Source organism: Conger conger, chromosome 15 (genome assembly GCF_963514075.1).
Source record: "Conger conger chromosome 15, fConCon1.1, whole genome shotgun sequence".
NCBI lineage: Eukaryota > Metazoa > Chordata > Actinopteri > Anguilliformes > Congridae > Conger > Conger conger.
This window is the reverse complement of record NC_083774.1, coordinates 34,687,998-34,709,560: the sequence shown is the minus strand read 5'-3', so window position 1 is coordinate 34,709,560 and position 21,563 is coordinate 34,687,998. Positions and strand designations below refer to the sequence as shown.

Below are 21,563 nucleotides of genomic sequence, written 5' to 3'. Positions count from 1 at the left end.
CTGTTTGTCAGCCACCCATACAGAATATATTAGGACAGGATGCATTTGGCCCCTGTGAATAAGCAGTAATATATCCGATGTAATGAAACCAAAAACCGTCAGTGACATTGATTTAACTTTCTCAATAACATGTATTGGACTGATCACTGCATTTATCTTAAGGGCTTATTTTCAGATGTTGTTTATCAAGAGCCATTGCACCCATCACAAGAATGAGCAACTGGCGAATCTAAAGTTATTTTATTTATTTATAAAATAAATAAGTGTATTATTTATTTATTATATTATGTTCGTTTGAAATACACAGGAGGTAATTTAGGATAGCTTAAGCATTTAGAGTTTTTCTCCTTGTGGAAGTGGGCGTGACGATGGTCACCCAGGAAGTAGGCAGGAGATAGGTGTTGTCTGAATAAAATTAGCCCATTGCAAAGAATGGGACAATTTAAGAATGATTTTATTTATTTATTTTCTCATTTGCTGGGTATGGGACTCCTGGCACTCATAGATCATATAAAATATTCCCTATGAAATGGTGAAGAAACAGAAGAAACAATTTGGAAATGTCTGATGCTTGAATAATTATCTGTAGGTATCTTTGTGTCTATGCTTTCATGCTGTGTCCCAAATGATCTAATGTGGTGCCCAAACATGAATGGAAAAACACATTTTGGCTGATTACAAAATAGTTTGCTATATATTCAATTCAATTTGGCCTATATATGAATAGTTAAGAACATGGGTAAACATTGTAAAAATGTGCAGAGTTATTGGTACCTTAAAACTGGTGGTGAGGGCAAACTCACAAACTGAGCTCACAAAAAGTGTCCCAAATTACCTGAATTAAGAGATTTGTTGTAAATTACAAAATATAAATTTATTTTATTATTTACTTGTTTTTTATCAATAACTTTTTATACAACTTATAGTAATACTTTAATTAGGCGACACAAATTTCCCCTAAAAACAGAGCCATTTTCAAATATTACAGAAGATCCTTTTTGGCCTTGGTTCACTTTGACAAAGGCACCTTTTGAAATTGACATATTAATGATAAATAAATTTACAATAATAAAGCTATGAATTGTAAACAAATTAAAAATGAAAGTAAATTCCATCCATCCATTATCATAACCCGCTTATCCTGAACAGGGTTGCAGCATACTTTGGGCAAAAGGCAGGAACACACCCAGGACAGGACACCAGTCCATTGCAGGGCACACACACCATTCACTCACACCCACGGGCAATTCAGACTCTCCAATCAGCGTAACTTGCATGTCTTCGGACCAGACACAGAAGGGACCCGGCCGACGGGGATTGGAACCCAGGACCACCGTGCTGTGAGGTGACAGTGCTACCCGCTGCACCACCTGTGCTGCAAGTGTATAATTAGAGCGGGTTATGCAGGTGAGCATGACCTGTCCATGCCGCACGCAGCTGACATTTGAGCTCGTCACAACAGCTGACTCGTGAGTTCTTGTGCTATTTAGCCTGCGTAACTGACACAGGGCGCCTCATACTTTCACATTCAGAGCACAGTAGAGTTTCCAGCCTGGAAGAACAGGGGGAATAATCCCTTATTTTTAATATAGTAATATAGTAGCCCTTTCTGTTTCCTTTTTTATTCTATAAATATAAGCATTTGCGGGATGCATTGCACAATGGTATGCTATACCAAGCGGTCTGTGATTAGTTGTACATTTTAAATGTACATAAAATGTAGGAATATAATTGCATCAGCCTGCTAAGGAGTAGGCTAATCTTGGGCGTTTCAGGCGCAAGAGTGGCATGATGATAAGGATTCCGATTGGCTCGGAGAGTCGTAATTGGGTCTTGCTGTTACTCACATGAACCTGTAGGTGGCTCCGTCCCCATACTTTCAACATAATATTTGATTCAACGTGAAGTGTGAAGTATTGAGCTCTCCACCACTTGTATTTGACTTTGCTAAAAAATATATGAGAAAATATGGATTGGAAAGAACCACATTTTATTGCATAGCCAACATCCACGGTGTAAAAGTAATAAAATATTTACATTTTATGTGATTTTTCAAATGGAGTTTTTTTGCGATTTGTGATATACTGTATAAATGTCACAATAATGCAATGTGTATGTTCTTTAACATTGCTGTAAACGAGAAGCAAGGCTGGGAAGCTCCTGGTGTCACTACTGTAACCTTCCTGAGGGCCAGCTGCCACAGCGTCATAAAACACGAGATGCAGTTCGAAGGAATGACTTTGCTATGTGCGTGTGTGTTTGCCTGTGTGTCTGTGGGGGTTGTCTTCTACAAAATAATCTTGTTGATACTTGAGCAACATCACTTTAATATTCTATGTGAAATTGTCACCCTTGATTCAGTTCAGTTCGGTTCAATTCCTCATTCAGGTTTCAAAGAGAATTAATAATAATAAAAAAACATTTTAAATTACAAAACAGTGCCACTTGACTATGACGTTTGTAAATGGGACACCCTCTGTAAACGAAAAAACGAAACAAAATTAACATCCAAAATAGCATTGGCTACTGAAAAATCGAAATGTATCGAGGGCTAGGAAAAGACTACGAAATGCAATTCCAGTAGTCCACTGCCGTTTGAATCGTTAGGACAGCTTTGGCAATGCTAGCAAGTCTCCGTTTGGAAAGCAGCACTGAGCTGTCGAACTTCCCATTGGACGCCACAAAACGGGAGCAACGCCTTTAAAAAAAAATAAGCGAACGAAGCAATACTCCACGTTCCCAGTTTATGTGAATGCTCGTCGACAGCCGACCTAACTGACGGGAGAAGACACACCATCATGTTTAGTCAGTACGAATGAATATATTTAGGGACGGCTGAAGATCTTAATTGTGGGGATTTTCTTTCCTGATCGTGTACGAGTCAAGGCGCTTGAACTACGGCACGTGTCGTTCGGAAGTTTAAACTGACACCGACGAACAATGTAAGTCAATGACTGATTGAGTTTGTATGAGGGGTCAGAAGCACGCCGGACTAAAGTTTTAGAAATGTTTGGCCCATTGTGTCGGTGTATTTGTATTATACCCACACACACAAAAAATTGAACACGTATAGACTACCTGTTAAATGCTTAACCGGTCATTAAAAATGTAACTAAGTTGCGATATAGTTGGCTACAGCTATCGGATTGCGTTTTACGTGTATGGTTACATTGCCGACCTAGTTCAAAAAAGATCAATGTTCAATAATTTACAACCGGTGACTTGGAATAGCAGGTTACCAAGTTCTCACTCAAATGTGTTTTTATGGATCTGTAGGTGCTGGGAGCACATATGAACATTCGTAGTCCACAACGTGTTCCATATAAGACCTGCACGTATCTAACAATTTTATTGTATTTAACAAAAGTAACAATTACAGAACTGCGGCTGTGTATGACATGCGGTTTGCTTACTTCAGAGAAACAAATAATAATAATAATTTTAGCTCTATGCCATTGCTTGAAGTTAAGTTGTACGAAGAAATGTATTTGCGTAGCGCAAATTGAATGCGATTCACCAGCTGGGGTATATTGATAATGCATGTTTTATACTGATGTGGCAGTACAGACTTTGGGTGTTTTCTTGAATGGATATTTTCAGATTAAGTGTACAATTTGCAGGTGCTACACAGGTGGGCTTTTTTGACGTTAAGGATCTTGATATTAAGGATCTTTAATATTGACCCAAGAATGGGTATTCTGCTTCTGAAAGAAATGTGAGTTATATGTAGACATTTAGGTTCCTGTTCCCCCCCCCCCCCCCCCCCCCCCCCTTGCATCATGCGAATAACTATGTCATTATTGCCGATGTTGTTCTAGGAGTGTCACTTGGTTTAATCTTATGCTAATGTTGTGCTAATGTTTCTGAGTGATGACAGCACCGCTCATAGTGCGGTCTACCTCTTCAGTGGTGTGCCATAAATCAGCCGTGTTCATTGGTCAATCTCATCACAGTCCAAAGACAGTTTGGCATTACTCTAGTTTAGTAGATTATAATCAGCATGCCCATGTCCGTTGGTTTTCAGTCGGGCTTCTGCTTAAGCTGCGTTGTGTAAAAAAACAAAAAAACACTACCTTTCAACTTGACCGGGATTCCATTTGGCCCAGAATGTTGGAAAACAATCCATACAATTCTTCTTAACTAAAATAATGGAGCAAGTCATTTGAATAGGATGGTAAGAATGACAGTTGGTACAGGCATTGTATGTTACTTGAAGCCATTAGGCTGTATTTATACGCTGTCTTTTAACAGGTGAATTAATCATTTCACACAACCGTTAACTTGTTGCCTCCGGGTAAACATACTTTTGTGTCATTTCTGGCATTGGAACTGTTTCTGTTGGAGCATTGCATGAAACACTAAAACAACTGGCTGTGTGAAAGTATGCCTCTCCTGGACGGTAGTTTCAGCACAGGGTGAGCAGGCTGTTCTCTTTGCTGTTCAGAGCACAGGGTAAGCAGGCTGGGGCGGCCTGTAGTGTAGTGGTTAAGGTAAATGACTGGGACACACAAGGTTGGTGGTTCTAATCCTGGTGTAGCCACAATAAGATCCGCACAGCCGTTAGGCCCTTGAGCAAGGCCCTTAACCCTGCATTGCCTCCTGCTTAGTCTAATCAACTGTATGTCGCTCTGGATACAAGCATCTGCCACATGCCAATAATGTAATGCATGCTGCTCTGTGTTTGCTGTTCAAAGCACAGGGCAAGCAGGCTGCCCTGCTGTTCAGAGCACAGGGTAAGCACGCTTTTCTGGTTTCTGTTCAGAGCGCAGGGTAAGCATGCTTTTCTGGTTTCTGTTCAAAGCACAGGGCAAGCAGGCTGCCCTGCTGTTCAGAGCACAGGGTAAGCACGCTTTTCTGGTTTCTGTTCAGAGCGCAGGGTAAGCATGCTTTTCTGGTTTCTGTTCAGAGCGCAGGGTAAGCATGCTTTTCTGGTTTCTGTTCAGAGCACAGGGTAAGCATGCTTTTCTGGTTTCTGTTCAGAGCGCAGGGTAAGCATGCTTTTCTGGTTTCTGTTCAGAGCGCAGGGTAAGCATGCTTTTCTGGTTTCTGTTCAGAGCACAGTGCTAGCCAGCTGTTCCGTTTGCTGTTGAGCACCAAACTCTCTCGGCTTCTCGATCTCACCCTCGTCAGTCCTGCCGATCCCGTGAGCCTGGAGCGTTAATGTTCCACCTTTCCCCTCCTACGCTCACAACAATCTCTCCTCAGCGCCCGAGGGGGCTAAAAAGCAAAGTTGCACAACTCCTGTTTCCTGGAATAATCCGCTGACTTATAAGGGAGCTGTCAGCGCGTCGCCGGGGAGCGCGACCGGAGAGCCCGGGGGGACGGCGTTGCTGAGGGACCAGATGTGCCCGTCGTAAAAATGCGCAAAATCTCGGACGGTAGGCGCGCAGGATCACGCCCTGAATATGGAGGGGAACAGGGTTCTGGCTGAGCTACGTAGGTTCCCGTCTGCCTGTCCGGAGTGATCTGCACTCTAAACACGCGTTCGCACCCGGCTGCTGGCAGATAGGCAGGCTCCAGTCTGTGTCCCCCCAGTCAGCTTAATTGCCCTGCTCCGGTCCCTGCCTGACTTGTCCCTGATTGTCACGGGCGATTGGCCGATTTTAGAGTGGGTGCTGGTGATCGGGCCGCTGCTCAAATGTGCAACGACCCAACTTTGCCCAGGTGCACCCGATGTTTGCCTTGCTTCTACATTGCTGGCCTTCAAGGGTAGGAGTATGGGAAAATTGGGTTTATGGATTTCATTTGCTAGATTGTTAGATTCATTAATCGGAGGGGTTATGACCAGTTTATGGGAAATGTCAAGTAGCTTCCAGTAACTCTCAAATTTAAATGTTTAATGTTTACTAAAACTATGGCTATTAATTGTACTTATTTTTGAGCTAGTTTAAAAAAAAAAAAAAGAAATATTTGTGTGATGTTTTTGCGAGTTGGGGCATTTAATATAGCCCATTTATCCAGATGGATCTGAAATGATCTCCGTGATCACCAGCTGTAGACTGTGAAGGGTATTGGCATGTGCATTTGTTTCCTCTTCAGAGGGTCTGGCCAGCAACCTGTTTTTAGTCGGAGGAGGTCATGTGTACCTTGTAACTTTCCACGTTCTCTGGAGAAAGCAGCGGTTTCATCGGAGGCCTGTGTTGCAGCTGAAAACCCGGCGAGCTTGTTTTCATGCCCCCGAGGAACTGGAACCCTTATGCCATAACCGTGCGGAGGGCCTGCTGCTTTCACACGCCAGATGGAACCGCACTCTGGGCGTCAGGTGCCGACTCCTGTCGGAAAGGGTATCACGCAGGTTCAAATGGGTGGGCGTGTTCTGTGCCCCCCAGCCCACAGCCCCCGGCCCACAGCCTGTACCGGACGTGCGGCACTCTCTCGGCCCGTTCAGCTGGAACCACATTGTGCTGTTCCGTCTTGCAGGCATTTCCTCAGGGATGTTCAGGCGTGTCAGCGTTGGGTACTGTAGTGTTGCCGGAGTTTCTAGGAGGCTTTGACTTCCGGCTCATGTTTTTGTTCAGACTTATCCCTGGTGTTCACTTTCCATAGAGCACTCAGTGAGAGCTTCAAATTGTACTTTTTTCTTTTTCTTTTTCTTTTTGTGCTGCATCAAAGGCTTGGCTGAGTTTTTCCCCCAGATGTGAGATCTGTTGGTTGATTAATATATGTCCAGAATAAACTCAGCATTTAAATCAGGAAAGCCCTAAAAGAGACCGTTGGGTTTGTGTTGTCGGTCCAGGAGGCAGTCACTGTTGTGTGTTTGTGGGCCCCAGCCAGGCCAGTGAGCAGAGTCTGTGATCAAATGAAGATTCAAAGGCAAGTGAATCGGATGCTTGTCCTCTCAAATTTGAGCCTTGTGTTGTTGCCCTGTTCCTTCACCAGATTGGCAGCCTTCTGACCTGTGGGATACAAACCATGAGCAGTTGGAACCAAGCTTGTCTAATTGATTAGAAGCTTCTAATTGACATTTTAAAAAGAAAAATGAGTTAATTATAACTTTTATGGTGCATGTGTGAAGTTTTATACAAAAATACTGTTTAAAAGTATGAATTTTAGTATGAAGTATGAAGTCGTATCTGCTTGGAGCCCATTCACTTTGGAATCTTTGAAGCTTGATATCTCAACTCTCAGAACGCAGTTAGAGCCTTATAATCCTCAGCTCAGGAATTCACACTATTTGTTCTGTGGTTAGTGGGCAGAGAAAAGCAGGCCGCCTGATAGCTTGAGTGAAAAATCTTCAAAGACCGTACATCTTCTCAGGGCTAGGCTTGGTTGTTTTCTGCCTGGATTCTCGGACAGAAGTTGTTTCTGATTTTAAGGTGAAAAGGGAACCCAACAGAGCCAGTGGTTCTCCAGGACCAGTTTGGGGACTATTGTATTGCCTGGAGGTGTAAGAGGCCCTCTTTAAACTCTGTCTGTGTTCCTGCATCAGGCTGCACCACTTCACTAATATACAGTTTGCTTACCTAATTGGCTAGAATTGAGGGGTACAAAATTACCCTGTCAGTGTGGAACCCAAGTGCATGAGTATTCAATGTGGTAGTTTCCTTGGCAGCACAGCATCTGTTCAGTTTTCTTTGGGGGGTGGGATGAAACTTCCTGAAACCTCCCACCCCCTACCTCCTTTGGTCACAGCACTGATGGAAATCTATATGGGCTAAATGCAGTTTGGTTATTTCATGTTATGGCTATTTTGCATGAAAGGTATTAACATAATTTTAATAATACTCTTAAGCTTTGGGTTAATATTTTGTTGTCCAGAGGTATTCTCGATCTTATTGTCCTTCTGTATTTGAATGAACACAAAAAACTGTCAGTGCACATACAGTCACTTCTGCAGTGTAGCCAGGCTACTGCGCTGCAGGCTAGTGAGTTGTTGTGGGGTATTTAAACCGGTTAAGTATGGTCTGGTGCGCACATGCCTTTCTGTGCTTGCGAGATGGTCTCGCGGTTGTGAAATGTCTCCTGTAATGCTCATTCGAAACAAACTCAATAAAGATATGTCTCCAGTTAGCTGTTGGCAAATAAAATCCGTAGCCCACTTCTCAACCGCAGTTTCACAGACCCGACTCTCGTGGTTCCTCTTTGGGCCAGAGCCCAACCGCACTGGTGAGAGGAGTGCAGTCAGTACCGGGGTTTTTGGGGTTCACTGTGCGGTTAGGGGTTGAGATTTGGTTGATTCACAGCCTGGGGTTCTGGGAGATGAGCCCTGTGTCTCTGATTCCGCAGAGAGGCAAGCCTGGGATCTGGGAAGCAGGCTCGCCGGATTCACCCCCAGCCCCCCAATCAGAACAAAATAAAGCGGCCTGATCTGCTGAGAACAATGCTTTTTCGGTCGCTCCGGGGCGTTCAGTTGGCGGGAGGCGATCGTTCACCATGGATACGGCGGGCCATCCTGTGGGGAGAGGGAGAGCACGCCGCCCGGCCTGAGAGTGGGCTTCGGCCGCGCCGCGCTGGGAAAGTTGTGCTTCCTGTTTCCAGCCCATTTCCTCCCCGTCCCCTCTCTCTGGACGTGAGCGTGTGTTTCCAGTCGCCCAGTGTCTAATGGGACAGGAAGGAGAGGAGGGAAGGGGGTGGGGTCAGAGGTCGTAGCGTGAGCCGCCTGCCAGGTTTCTGCTGTTGTGTACTGCTGTCCTGTGGCCAATCAGCTGGCTCAGATGGAGAGCGGAGCCCCCCTCCCCCGCCCCCTTTTCCTAACATTCTCTTCAGCAGGACGTGTTGCGACATGGTCTTTCTGTCTTATGTGTGCAAGTTGCCTTCATCCGTGCTGACCAACCGTAAATGGGTTACCATGAACCCAGGATGGTTCTTCTTGCATAGAGGGATATCCTCTCATTCTTTGTTTATCGATAGTGCATTGACAGATTTTTCAATTGCTTGTTTGTGTTGTGGTGGTGGTGGTGGTGGTGGTGGGGGGGGGGGGAGGGGGGGAGCAGCATATCTTCCTGATTACTTGAACACACAATCTTGGCCCTGTTAAAGACTTGTTAAAGGCGAAGTCTTTAATCATGTTTTTCAGTCTGCTTACGTAAAACCTCAAGGATCGACTGTCTCTATTGGGGGTAAAGGGCAGAAGGCAGGCGGGAAGGACGGGCCTTTATAATCCTATTCAGAGTGCACCACCACCCCGTGGAGGGCACAGCACGCTGTCTGCAGGGCTGAGAGTGTACAGGGCCCTTGCAGGGTCTCATAATTTAAGCCTTGCGTGCTTATTCCTCTTAGTTCGGACTTTCAGCTGACTTTTAAAGACGTTTCAACTTGTGAAGCACTCTGGGATACTCACATGAAGACTGTTATATTCAGCTTCCTAGTGTTGTGTTTGTTAGTGTTGTGTTTCTTTAGACTTAAAGAGTCTTATCGCTTGTCTCTGCTTGAATCGACCTGAACTCAGCTGTGGAGGACAACAGCAGCGGTGGAGACTTCCAGGGGAGCGCTTGTTTATTCGGGAGCCTCGGCTGAGTTCTATTTGGGTGCCGTCGGTTTCCGTCGGTGTCGTGGAGGTCGCTGCATGTAGGTCGGAGGTCGTCCATGGGGTCACGTCCTCCCTGCCCCTGGAAGGTGACACCTGTTTATTCTGAGCTCTCTGTAAAGGAGAGTAGGTTGAACCAAAGACTCATTACACACGCCAGATACTCGACTCCATCCTCCCAAGCCCTCTCTCCCTACTGTTGCAGCCACGACATCTCCTGACCATTCATTAACAGGCACGAGCAAGTACAGCACTGAGCCACAATATGCTCTTGTGCTGTAGTATAGCGCTGGAAATTCCTGTTACGGACAGACGGCGTTTGAGTGCCTGCGTATGTGGTTGAATCTGTGGAGTTTGTGGTGAGGCACTGACAGGCAGTTTGGCCACGCAGCAGGGAGGCATGGAGCCGGTGGACTGAATGGCGGCTGCCACAGCCCCATCCGTCAAGCCTCTGCAGGTGCCCTCACCTGCAGATGTAATGGAGGGACCTGTGCTTAAGGTCCCATCAGAACCCCAATGGAATGAATTTGAATAAGGCTTTAAAGAGCATTCATGAAAAATAAATGCAGAATCGCCCATTCGCTCTTAAAAAAATAATAATAAATAAATAAATAAATAAATAAATAAGTACAGCGCAGGACTTTTTCCCCCTGTTGCTGTTCAGGAGCTTAATGTCTCATCCAGTTTTTCCCTTACCTACCTAAGATGGGTTTTTATGTCTGAGTGTTTTATTTAAAAAAAAATAATAATAAAAAAAAAATAATAATCAAAATTCCCTTCCCATTAACTATTACCACGGACCGAGTGTAAATGGCACAATGTACATCAATTGATTGATTAATTAACTGATGGGTACTCCCTGAAATAAAATATACAAAAACAATTATTAAACCGTTATTACAAGATCTAAATGAGCCACATTCACTGTAAATAAAGCATGTGCCTCTGGGCTGGTTCTGTGGTTATGGGGACTAATCCTGTGGAACCACTGCAGCCAACAGCAGTTTTGCTCTCAGCCAGTAGTGTTCCCGTTTGCAGCATGCGGTCCACATGCTCGGCACCAGGAGGCCGCCAGACGGAGCACAGCTGTAGTGTCTATAGCTACTGTGTGAAATCATTTTTTACTATTTTTTTTTTTCTCCTCGGACAGGGAATCGCCCTGATACTGTAGAAACGCACTTTTTTCTCCCTCAAGACAACTTATTTTCGTTCTGGGCCCAGTCATGCAGGAGCTGACTGGTGTGTATGGCATCTGAGTGATACGCGGTAGACATTAGGCGCTAGTGGGAAGAGCAGGGTGCTTTAAGGGGGCGAGAACATTGTTTGGACAAAGCTTCAAGCTCTGATGTGTCACTTCCTTATCAGGAGGCGAGTAGTTCCTTCCTCTTTTTCTCCGCGCTCGACGACAGTCGCCCTCATTTCTGTATTTGCGTAATACAGCCTATACCCTGCTCCCCCCACCCTATACCCTGCCCACAACATCAACTGACCTTTTTGTTTTGTCTCCTTTAACTGTCAACATTATTGTTTTTGTGTTTGATGTGTCCCGAGGCCAGAGTGAATCGCGCTTTTAAGATGACTGCCCTGTTCTCCGGGCCCCCAAACCGTGCTGTACCCAGTCTGGGTGGGGCCCATGTTCATGTCACGAGCAAATGTGCCTGCAGAAACAGAGATGCCATTACGGGTCTGCCAAGTGTAACAGTGGCCTAAATTCCTGCTTATTAAGGCCAATGTATGACCGTTCACGCGTTCCTGGAGCACGCTTTAAGCCCTCACTCACGCTGCAGGTTGAAGGTGCCCCTGGATTAGCTTCCGCGCTCTCCGTGCAAGCTTATAGTAGGTTGAACGTCTGGAACTGGTGGAGAAAACAAGTTTGTTGGACTTTGTAATTGCCGTAGGCTAGTGCTGTTTGTGGCTGTAATCTAGTGCTGGTTGGCGGCCCCCCAACACCCCCCCCCCTCCTCCCCTCACATACACACACTTTATCAGAACCAGGGATGTAAGCTGCAGCAGGTACATATTTCAGATCTCTGAAATTCCTCTGCTGGAGATAGTGCCTGCCTGCACTAAAACACATTGTGATGGCCTGCGTGATAATACTTTTCATATCTCAGCCTGCTCCAGGGGGAACTGCCCAGAATTCCCTCTAACCGCACTGGGCCTGCCTTGCGTGCCTGCTCTAATGCAGCCTCGGCTATTGCTGTGAGCAGGAGGCCAAACCTTTTTTTTTTTTTTTTTTTGGCACACCGGCCAAGGTCCGGTCCAGATATTGCTGACAATCTCACGATCTCACTTTCCGCTTCACAAATGGCCACTTCGCCACAGGGACTGAAACGTCTGAGCCCAGACGATGCCACGCGGAGGTGCTGGATCAAGCCTGCTGCTGAACCGATACGGGCGCTTGCCTCGCGATCGCAGGGCGGGGCGGGGGGGCTGCTCCCTGTTTTCAGGCTCAGAAGTCCCCATGTGAAAGTGCGAGTTGCAGGAATGTGGCCCTGCAGTGAGCGGACGTCGTGTTGTAGACCCCTCGGGAAGGGATTTGGTCACTCGTATGGTAAATGGTAAATGGCAGGCATTTATATAGCGCCTTTATCCAAAGCGCTGTACAATTGATGCTTCTCCATTCACCCATTCATACACACTCACACACTGACGGCGATTGGCTGCCATGCAAGGCCCCGACCAGCTCGTCAGGAGCATTTGGGGGTTAGGTGTCTTGCTCAGGGACACTTCGACACAGCCCGGGTGGGGGATCGAACCGGCAACCCTCCGACTGCCAGACGACTGCTCTTACTGCCTGAGCCATGTCGTATGATTAAATCGCCTCAGATGGAAAGGGAAACCCAGTCACGGGCCGTTAAAGCGCTTCCCTGGACCGGCGGCTCTGGAGGAGGAGCGTGCGCTTTGATGTGGCCCTGACGGCGCTTTTTCGGTGAGCGCACTGTCTGGCCGCTCCGCTGTTTCCACTGTGTCATACGGTGAAGTCACGGCATTCCGCCCGGGACAGCCGGCCTAAAACCCCCAGCCTAAATGACCAGGACTGGTGGAGGGATTGTAGGTTCTCATCTGTCTGTGCTGTGTAATCATCCCCCTCCTCAGGCCTGTACAGACGGTCTGGGCAGTTGCGTGCCGCCATGCCGCCTTGCCAAACGCAAACCTGCGGAATGCAAAACGCCTTCTTCGCAAGCAGTTATTACAGCGGCTGATTGAAGCTTTCTCTGCAGCCATTTTCAGGAAAGGGGCGTATTCAGTACATCAGTATTCAACTGCATCGCATTTTCAAAATGCTCCAGATCCAAAGTGCTCATTTTCATGCTGCTGGTACTTGTTTGTTACCAACTAATCTTATTTTGCCATTCTTCTTACCACCAAAAAACCTTGGCTGAGTTTAAGGGCAGAGCACCATGGGAGATTTGAATGTCAGAGAGTCAAAACCTTGCGCTTTGTCAAAAGTAGAGGAAGCCGATACTATCTGGACACCGTGGCCCGTTCCTCTCTCTGCACGCATTACCTCAGGGCCGGGACGGGAGGTGACAGAATTCAGAAAAGGGAACACACCTGTCAAGATATCGGAGCGACAAAAGAGCCGTCAAACTCGCTGCTAGTACAGCCAGCACCGGCAGCGTCTCCCTGCAGCTGTAACTGCCAGGGACCGCTCTCTCATTTCAGCACCTGCCTCCCAGTGACCTGCGGCAGTGCTCAGGTGACCCACTTCTGCAGTCTCAACAGATAACCGTGGACATGCCGGAGATGGCTTGCTTAAATAGGATAACATTCTCTCCCCGTTCGGAAAGCTGCAGGGAGCTGGCGTGTTTCTGGTGACACGTGTCCCTTGGGGCTTGGCTTTGTGAACATAGCCCCACGCCCCCTTAACCCCGCCAATGGGAATGCGGAAGGGCCGTGGGCGACGCCCACCGCTGACGGGGCACTTCAGAGTTATGTGGAACGTCTGGCCCTGGAATGCCCCCGATTCTCGCGGAGAGGCCGGACGCGGGGGCTCATTTGGGGGGCCCCAGGGGTTTATTTAGCACCTCCAGGAGAAAGAGCTGACACTTCCTTTCACAGGCACCGTTCGGGCTCCACACCAGCAGAGCGGACCGGCCGTGTAGCGGAACAGTGGCCCAGCTGGGCTGTACTGGTGTGTGGTTTAGCAAGGCAGAATCAAAGCATCAGCTCATTCTGTCTGACTTTCTCTGAGTCTGAACTGCCCCAAGAGGGATTTAGTTTTCATTTGGCTAATGAATCAGCCCTGGAGACTACTGGGAAACTGGGCTGTGTATAAAGCAAGTATGGGGCTGGGTTTCACAACAGTGTCGAATAATGCGTATTTTGTAAACATAAAGTGTGATGGTAACCCGGCAGTGACCTGCAGAGAAACTGAAAACGTCTGCGTTCTCTTGCTTAACTGTTATGTCTGTATTTCATGATTGAGACCAAACTTGTAAAATATTTGGTTCTCTTTGGAAAAACATGGTTGCCACATTGCTGGTCTTATTTCTTTCCCAAAGAAGGCCTGACAGTACAAAAAAAAAAACGCAAAAGGGTGGAAAACGTCTTGTTTTTTCCAGTCTGACTGGAACTGCTGCTACAAATAGATGCAGATCATGGCTGTGATGTAGTTACTGGCCGTATCCCACAATGCTTTGTGCCAAAAACGGTTAAATATAGACATAGGGCTCGACGGGACATTTCTAAGACTGCTACGGCTCCTTGAGAAACACAGCGCAACGCAGTGCATTTCGGACGTGCCTGAGGATTGTGGGTAAACCCTGACGGATGGAAGTGTAACATGGGTAATTTTTTTAATCTAATATTGCCACCACAGCCCCTCCTGCCCTGTGGACCCAAGGCGTGTGAAGGGTCAGGGTCCATGGGGGGAAGTTCATGGAAAGAGCCGGGTATCAGCCTTTCATTACCCACTGCCCAATGAAAGACTAGAAGCAGGGCTCAATTAGGTAGCCGAACAGTGATACCCCCGAGGGTACCCGTGTTAATGTAAGTGGGGATAGGGGAGACTTCACACTTCTGTACATGCCCACTGGGCGATATTAATATCAAAAGCACTGCCCTTTCAAAGCGATCTTCCACAAGCAGAATGCCCTATGCTTCTAGTGGAGATGTGATGGCACAGATTCTCTACGTCCAAAAACCCATTTGTTATGCAAATGAGTCGGTCCAGGGGAAAGACTACTTTTGTCTGTGTGTGTTTGTGCATGTGTGTGTAGTTTGTGTGTGTGTATTTGTGAGCCAGTTCCTTTTTGGATCCTGCTGTTTCATTAGGTCATTTAATGCATGCTGTCCATTGCTGTTTAAGCAGCTGTAGAAAATTGGAATAAATAAATGGATGACTGTTTATTTACATAGTGCATGTCCAGGTCAAATCAGTCCTTTACACAATCAGACAGGGAGACGCTAGAAAACGGCATGTTTGAGGCCAGTTTCTCTTCAGTGAAGGAAATGCACTAGAAGAGTTTGGAAGGAATTGACCACAACTCTCATAAACAGTCCACATCACAATCTAAATGTATTACACGCATGGGGACAGGGCTCAGGATGGGAACTAGACAACTAGGAACCTGGGTAGCCCAGCAGACTGGAATGCAAAGAGCAGATCTTTAAACAAGAGTTGGAAAGTTTGAACTGTGATGGCGAATTTGACTTGCACAAACAGTACAGAATTGTGTTCCCTAACTTTGGGTGGTCACACTGAAGATTGGTCCCCCAAAGCTGTGATTTGGAATTTTTTTTTTTTTTTTACATGCGCCCTGCACAGAAAAAAAAAAGAAAAAAGTCCAGGTCTTGGAATTGCGTTCTAATCTGCACATGCCCCCAAGTCGATAAGAATGCGATCCGCTGTTGAAATGTACGTAGCCAGCGCACAAGGCCTATTTTCGGGCCCTGTTGAAAGCTCACCCAGTGCGTTAGGGAAGTGTGCCGAGGTGCATGGCACCCTGTGATCCGTCTGTGTCTCATTGCTTGATCTCTTAATGTCCTCTGATCGCAAGAGTTTGCTTGGAAGGACATGCCGCTTATTCCTTGAGGAGAGGAAATTCTCCACTCAGTCTTTATAAAGGAAATCTAAGATTGGGTCTCGAGCCAAGCTTCACGGTGGCACAACCGAAGAGCCGCGTATTCTTGGTGTCAAATTAACAAAGCAGGTAATGAATGTTTGCGAAAGGATTAGCTTTAATATGTGCAGTAGGAATATAACTGCCATCTTCTCGCAACCATAACCGTGACCACTTCAGGTCAGGCACTTAGCCTTTTCAAAGCAGATGTGTTTTTATTGGTGGGCTTACATGAGCCATCTGTTCAGGAGTGCAGGCCGCCAATGGGGGCGCGGAGCGATGACATCATACTCACCCTAGTTTCCTTTTTCCGCCAGCTCAGGTTGGGCATGCCGGGAGCAGTCGGACTGTGCGCGTAGAGTCAGAGCGTCCCGGAGAGAGAGAGGGAGCAAGAGAGGAAGCGCACGACGTCGGCGGAGATGGGGGAGACGGAAGAGGAGAAGAACGCCCAGGCCGGGCAGCTCTTTGAGAACTTTGTGCAGGCCTCCACCTGCAAGGGCACCCTGCAGGCCTTCAACATCCTCTGCAGGCAGCTGGAGCTGGACCCGCTGGACCACAAGAACTTCTACAGCCGGCTCAAGGCCCAGGTCACCTTCTGGAAGGCCAAGGCCCTGTGGAGCAAGCTAGACAAGAGGGCCGCCCACAAGGAGTACAAGAAGGGGAAGGCCTGCGGAGACACCAAGGTGAGTCCACGTGGCGCTGTCCAGTCATCCTCCATTTTGGCTCCTCGCAGACGTACACGCAGTCGCCCCTTTACTCAGCTTGCCTGGTGTATTGGGATAATACTGGTGTATTTTTGAGATGCTCTCAAAAAGCGCAAACCCCCTGCCTTTTGGTCCTCTCGGTTGGCTTTGTTGCACCAGGCAAGATATACGGAAAAGTGTATGAATCCAAAACAGTTATGTATTTGACTCCGCAATATGAGGATAGAATGGAAAATATCATTTAAAAGGTATAATTCGCTCATAGAATCCCTGCTGTTGATTCACTAGAGGTGTCCTGGGGGTGGGAGCAGTGTAGCCCCCCACAGCCTGTCCCTGGCGTTATTTAGCGAGCGAGCGCTTTCTTCCTTCTCTTCCTTCCTCATGCTGTGACTCATGCAGCTCTGGCTGCAGTCCTGGAGGTGATTCACACTGCTGTGGTGCCAGGTGTGGGTGCCAGTCAGACCATCGGTTTATAGGCCCTTGACCCTTTTATGCAGTCGGCAATCCTGCTGACTGAACCAATGGGAATAAAGCGGCTCATTTAAAACCAATCTTCACAATATTTATTGCCAGTGTAAATTGAGCAAATTAATTAACTTCCTTCCCCAAGAGTAAACCGGTGCCATTGAAGACTGTTTTGCTTGTTACTGTAAAGGTACAATCGGTAATTTCGGACTTCTAACAGTCGAGAGAGGAATTGCCGCAACAAACACCCTCAAGCCACAACACTGTTTATCCCTCCCCCTTCCCTGTGAGCGCGCTGTGGAGAAAAAACTATTTTCAACCAATGAGCTTCAATTATTGTACAGCTGTAGAATGTTTTTGTGCGTCGACTTTATATTTTGAAACCCAAATTTAAGGACTATAAACACAGGCAGAGGGTGAGTCAACATGTCAGTGAGCCTTTTTCAACAATAGGAAGGGATTTACAATGGACTTGTAACGTTGTTTTAACACAAAAAACGTACCTATTGTACCTTTAAGCTCCCAAAGCAAGACTCCGATGGGGAGCAGATTGTGATCGTGTAAAGGTGCTTCCACAGTCAGCGCTTTTGGCAGACAGACTAGTTTTGAAATGTAAATCAGGTAAGCACGGTATTTGGCTAATGTATTCAAATATGTCTGGAAAATGTGGCTTTCACCTTCCAGGTTGTGTTGCTTAAAAGGGTGTAGGTAAATGTCCACACAGCCTCCCAAGCTTGGGTGTTTCAGCATGCGTAGTACTTTGTAAAAAGAGGAAGTCCGTACTCATGGTATAATGTGAAACCCTGTGATTGTGCATGAAGGAGGGTGTGGTCTGTGGAGTTTGAGAGTATGTGGCATGTTTTTCCGTGGTGGCACATTAGGAACATGGGGGTGCGCATCCATTGGCTGCTCTCTGATCTCTGATCTCTTCTCTTGCACCTTTGGTCGACCTTGCTCAATCTGCACCAGCACCCTGTGGTCGCGGTCTCTTGTGAGTCACCAGCCAGCCAGCGATCTGCACCAGCCTTCCCTCACAGACTCACTGATTGCTCTCACGCACAAGGCCGTGCATCTTCAAAGGCAACTCTGACCATTAGCTAATCAGCACGTCAATCACCAAAAGGCTTTCATAATGTACGGCACATACACAAGAGAGGGGATCTGTCAGCAAATTAGATCATTTTCTCTGGAAAAAAGTTTTTGGGGGTGAGTATGATGGGGGCACATTCCCTTCACCCCCAGAAGAAAATGGAAGCTGAATGGTGCTAGGCCCAGTATGTTGTGCACTTCTCATACAGTATGTTTTACTGTACTGGAGGCTAGTTATAACACAAAGTACAAACTATAAAGCATCCTGTGTTTACACATTTCACAATTCAAGGAATTTAATTGACAGGTTTCTCAAGGTTGTAATGAATCATTCATTAGCTCCAAATTGCCTTTTGCTCAAATTCAAAGTCCCTTTCGCTTCCAAACGTCTTTATTTTCAGAACACCCCCCAGGGAGGCTTTGTCAACTAGTGCTGTTTATGAAACTAATCAGAGACGTGCGCCTGATACGTTGCAGCTAGGTCATTTATTTCACTTGAAAGAGTGGTGCTTACGAAGAGGCTTATTTTGGCCCTCCGCCTGACTGTGAGAATCTCAAATCAATGAAAGAAAGGGGGGGGGGGGGGCTGACGTATTGTCTTTCAGAGACTAAAAACAAATCCCAATCTTGTTATAAAAGCCGAGGAGCTTTAAAAATGTCCTTTCGAGTTTTCTTTTTCCTTAATACTCGATGTGTCTCTTGTGGGAGAAAAAAACGAAAGAAAATCCATGTGTTGCTGCGCCGACCTCTATGATCCTGTCTGCAAATGAGCCTTTTTGATTTATGCTATCCCAGCTGCTCATTTACAATCGAGTTATTCTTTATTTTTGGAGACAGGGTGATGTCACTGGCGGTTTAGTGCGCCTTTTCTAATCTGGCTTCGCTCTCGCTGCCGCGATCATGCCGCACCGCTGTGCACCCAGCTGCCAAATGCCTGTTCTCGGCGTAATCTCCAGTCTTTCGGACTGCGTTCTCTCTGCACAAGCCTGCCTGACGCAATCACCATGTTATTACACACAACGTTATTGAAAATAATGTTCTCATGAAAAGGCGTCTCGGTTATTCACCCATTCGTCTACGCTCACGCCCTCTTACCCTTCTGTCTCAGCCGGATTTAGTAATGTGTTGCATATTTCACGCTAGCAAGAAATAATACCACAGAGAAGGAACTTTTTGTTTTAAGTCTTTATGACCATATATGTCGAACAGCACAAACGTTCTTCACATAGTATTTGAATGACTACAGAGTATTTTCTTGACTGTTGTTAGAAGTCGTCGGAAGCAAAACGGAATCATAGTTTGAGGCATTTGTTTCTGCGGTGACGCTGGATTCCCATGGACAGATTCAGCGGAAAATATTCGGATTTGATCCCCTCTGATAGCGGAGATTTTGACTGCACTGGAGACCTAGTTTGCTCCAGTGGTTCATCCGTGTCTGAGAGGAATTCGCTGGGGGGATGTTGTTTTCCCAAAATCATCGCACCGTGTGTGTTTGAACCTAAATATCCAGCAACTAAAAATTCTTACATCAGCCTTAGCCGGAATGTGTCTCATGGCTTCTTTCAGAGCATAGCCTGTAGTCATTTTGTATGCTAATAAAACAGAATGATTGCAATTATAGTGTAGGAAAATCAACACATGGGGGCATCTTAAGTGAGTTCACTCATCCAAAGGCACATCAAGTTGTAATAACTTTTTTTGTTTGACTGCTGTATATACAGTAAACTAAAATAATAATAATAATCTCACAATTGCAAAGTACTCTCTTAACTAGAACTATTCAGTTTTCTGATTTCTAATGTGCTCTAGAATCTGCTGCAGTGTTATCAATGGAAGTGGTAAAATGTCTAGTATAAATACCATTTTGCTGGTTTATCAAATGCAAGTAATATACTGTAATATAAAGGTGTATTACAGTAAACATTCGAAAACGATTTGATCCATCCAAGTTATGAAAAATGATGTGCAATGGCAAAGTTCAGCCCAGGACTAGAACCAGTTACTTACTGCTAAATCAGTATGGTTGTAAGATAACCATAACCATAAGATAGCTTCACAAGGAATTAATTTAGTATTTAAATACTGTTATATTTAACATTTTTATTCCTCTGTTGTCCCAGTTTTGTACATGGATGGAAATATCTTGTTCACACAATGTAGAGTTGTAAATAATTTATTGAATTTGCAAATGCTTGTGTGGATCTTATGTAAATCAGAACTTGGACACGTCATCACCAAGCAGTCTGTTTCCATCAGGAAATGTAAAGTCAGCCAATTGAATAATTTTTCTCTGAAAATTACGTGGACAGAGGGAGTGTAAAGCAATACATATGGCTACTCCTGGTTGTCAGATGTAATTTTCTTTGTGGGCTGTTTCCAGAATGAGAACATGATGGAAAGATTGGGTCCTCGTGATGGCAACATCACAGCCTTTGATTCTCTTCTCTTGCTGGCGGAGGTCGCAGTTTATTTCTGCGCCTTCCTGGTGGTCCGCTAAACTTGAAAGGGTGCTTAAGCCCTGTCGGACTGTTTGACATAGTCCAATCCGAGTGGTAGCTGAACCGCTCCATCGGCACTTGGTGCCAAGCAACTGAAGCACGTCTCTTGACCTTCTCCGCTCTCAGGCTCTGGCGGTTTTTCTCCGCTCTCTGCCGCCGGAGGTTTGAACACGCAGATTAAGCTCACTGTGGTCATGGTGCCGTCTCACAGTAAGCTGTCGGTCGGGGCGTGTGTGACTCCAGCTGGGCCATCCCTGGCCCTTCAGCGCTGGCGCGGTGAGCGTGTCCGGATCGCGGTCGTGGAAATCTGCATCAAACCCTTGGCCTTCTGAGGTTCAAAGTCTCTGTTTTGATGAACGCAGCTGCATCCCTGCTCTAGAGGCAAAGGTGCTGCTCCCCTTAACCCGGCCAGCAGTGGAGATGACGTGCCCCAGTCTGGTGCATCCACTTCCTGTCCAGGCAGTGGGGGGGTCATGAGTAAGTTCCCGATGTGATTGACGCATTTCCCTACACCCCCCAGGAAGTAGACCAGGTCTGAATCAGCAGTCTGTGGGTCTGGCGGAAACTCTTCACCATTAGCGATGACACACAGATTAGTCGGAGGGGTTGGTTATGGGCGCAGTTGCAATGGGTTGGATAGCGATCTTTATTACTGGGGGGGGGGGGGGCATAAGGCTTTTGGCTTAAGGTCGAATCAAAATGAAAAAGTGGCTCTAACTTTCAACAGACAGTTCAGCTCTTACTGTAGGCCAGGTGATTTAGATCCCAGCACACCTGGCCGGCTTGTCTCCACCAGCTGTTAATAAAACATGTTAAAACAAACCATAGGTGACGTGTCGGACCAAAAACGGCCCTAGTGTAAAACCCCAGGAGCAAGTGCCTCCCCATCTGTTAAGTTCTTCCGAGGTTGCGTTTCTCGCAATATGACATGCCCCGATTCTGATCTCTCGTAGAGAAGGAATTTTTTTGTTTTCCCCCGCTGGGGTGCCACGGGCCTTTTGAGGGGAGCTGGGATCTGTGGACCCCAGCAGCTCTGTAATGGGAAGCTGGAGCTCTCACACCACAGTCACAGAAGAGCGGGATTCACAACGTGCTGTGAAAACGCCACCAGGCTCTCCGCCCTGGAACCCCCTCCTCAGCCAGGGAGCACCTCGCAGCAGGAAGGGGGTCCCGGGGGGGCCAGAGGGCACGGCCCCCCGGCCTGCACCTGCTTTTCATTCGGTTTGAAGAGCAGAGATGAACCGAAGCGTCTGGGGAAAAACGTGCGCGAGAC

The 21,563-nt window shown here is 46.6% G+C and overlaps 1 protein-coding gene across 5 annotated transcripts in view; it reads left to right on the top strand.

Annotated features, from left to right (window-relative positions):
- The first annotated feature begins 2,693 nt into the window (after nt 1–2,693).
- Nucleotides 2,694–21,563, top strand: part of LOC133111704 (F-actin-monooxygenase mical2b-like) — a 93,604-nt gene continuing 74,734 nt past the window's right edge. For 2 of the 5 annotated variants that reach the window (XM_061222248.1, XM_061222249.1), the window contains exons 1-2: nt 2,695–2,942; nt 15,852–16,217. In XM_061222248.1, the coding sequence (XP_061078232.1) occupies nt 15,954–16,217 (264 nt within the window). In that variant the 5' untranslated portion in view covers nt 2,695–2,942; nt 15,852–15,953. Of the gene's footprint in view, nt 2,943–15,851; nt 16,218–21,563 lie in introns of all 5 variants that reach the window. The other 3 variants (XM_061222247.1, XR_009705008.1, XR_009705010.1) reach the window with 3 other exon arrangements.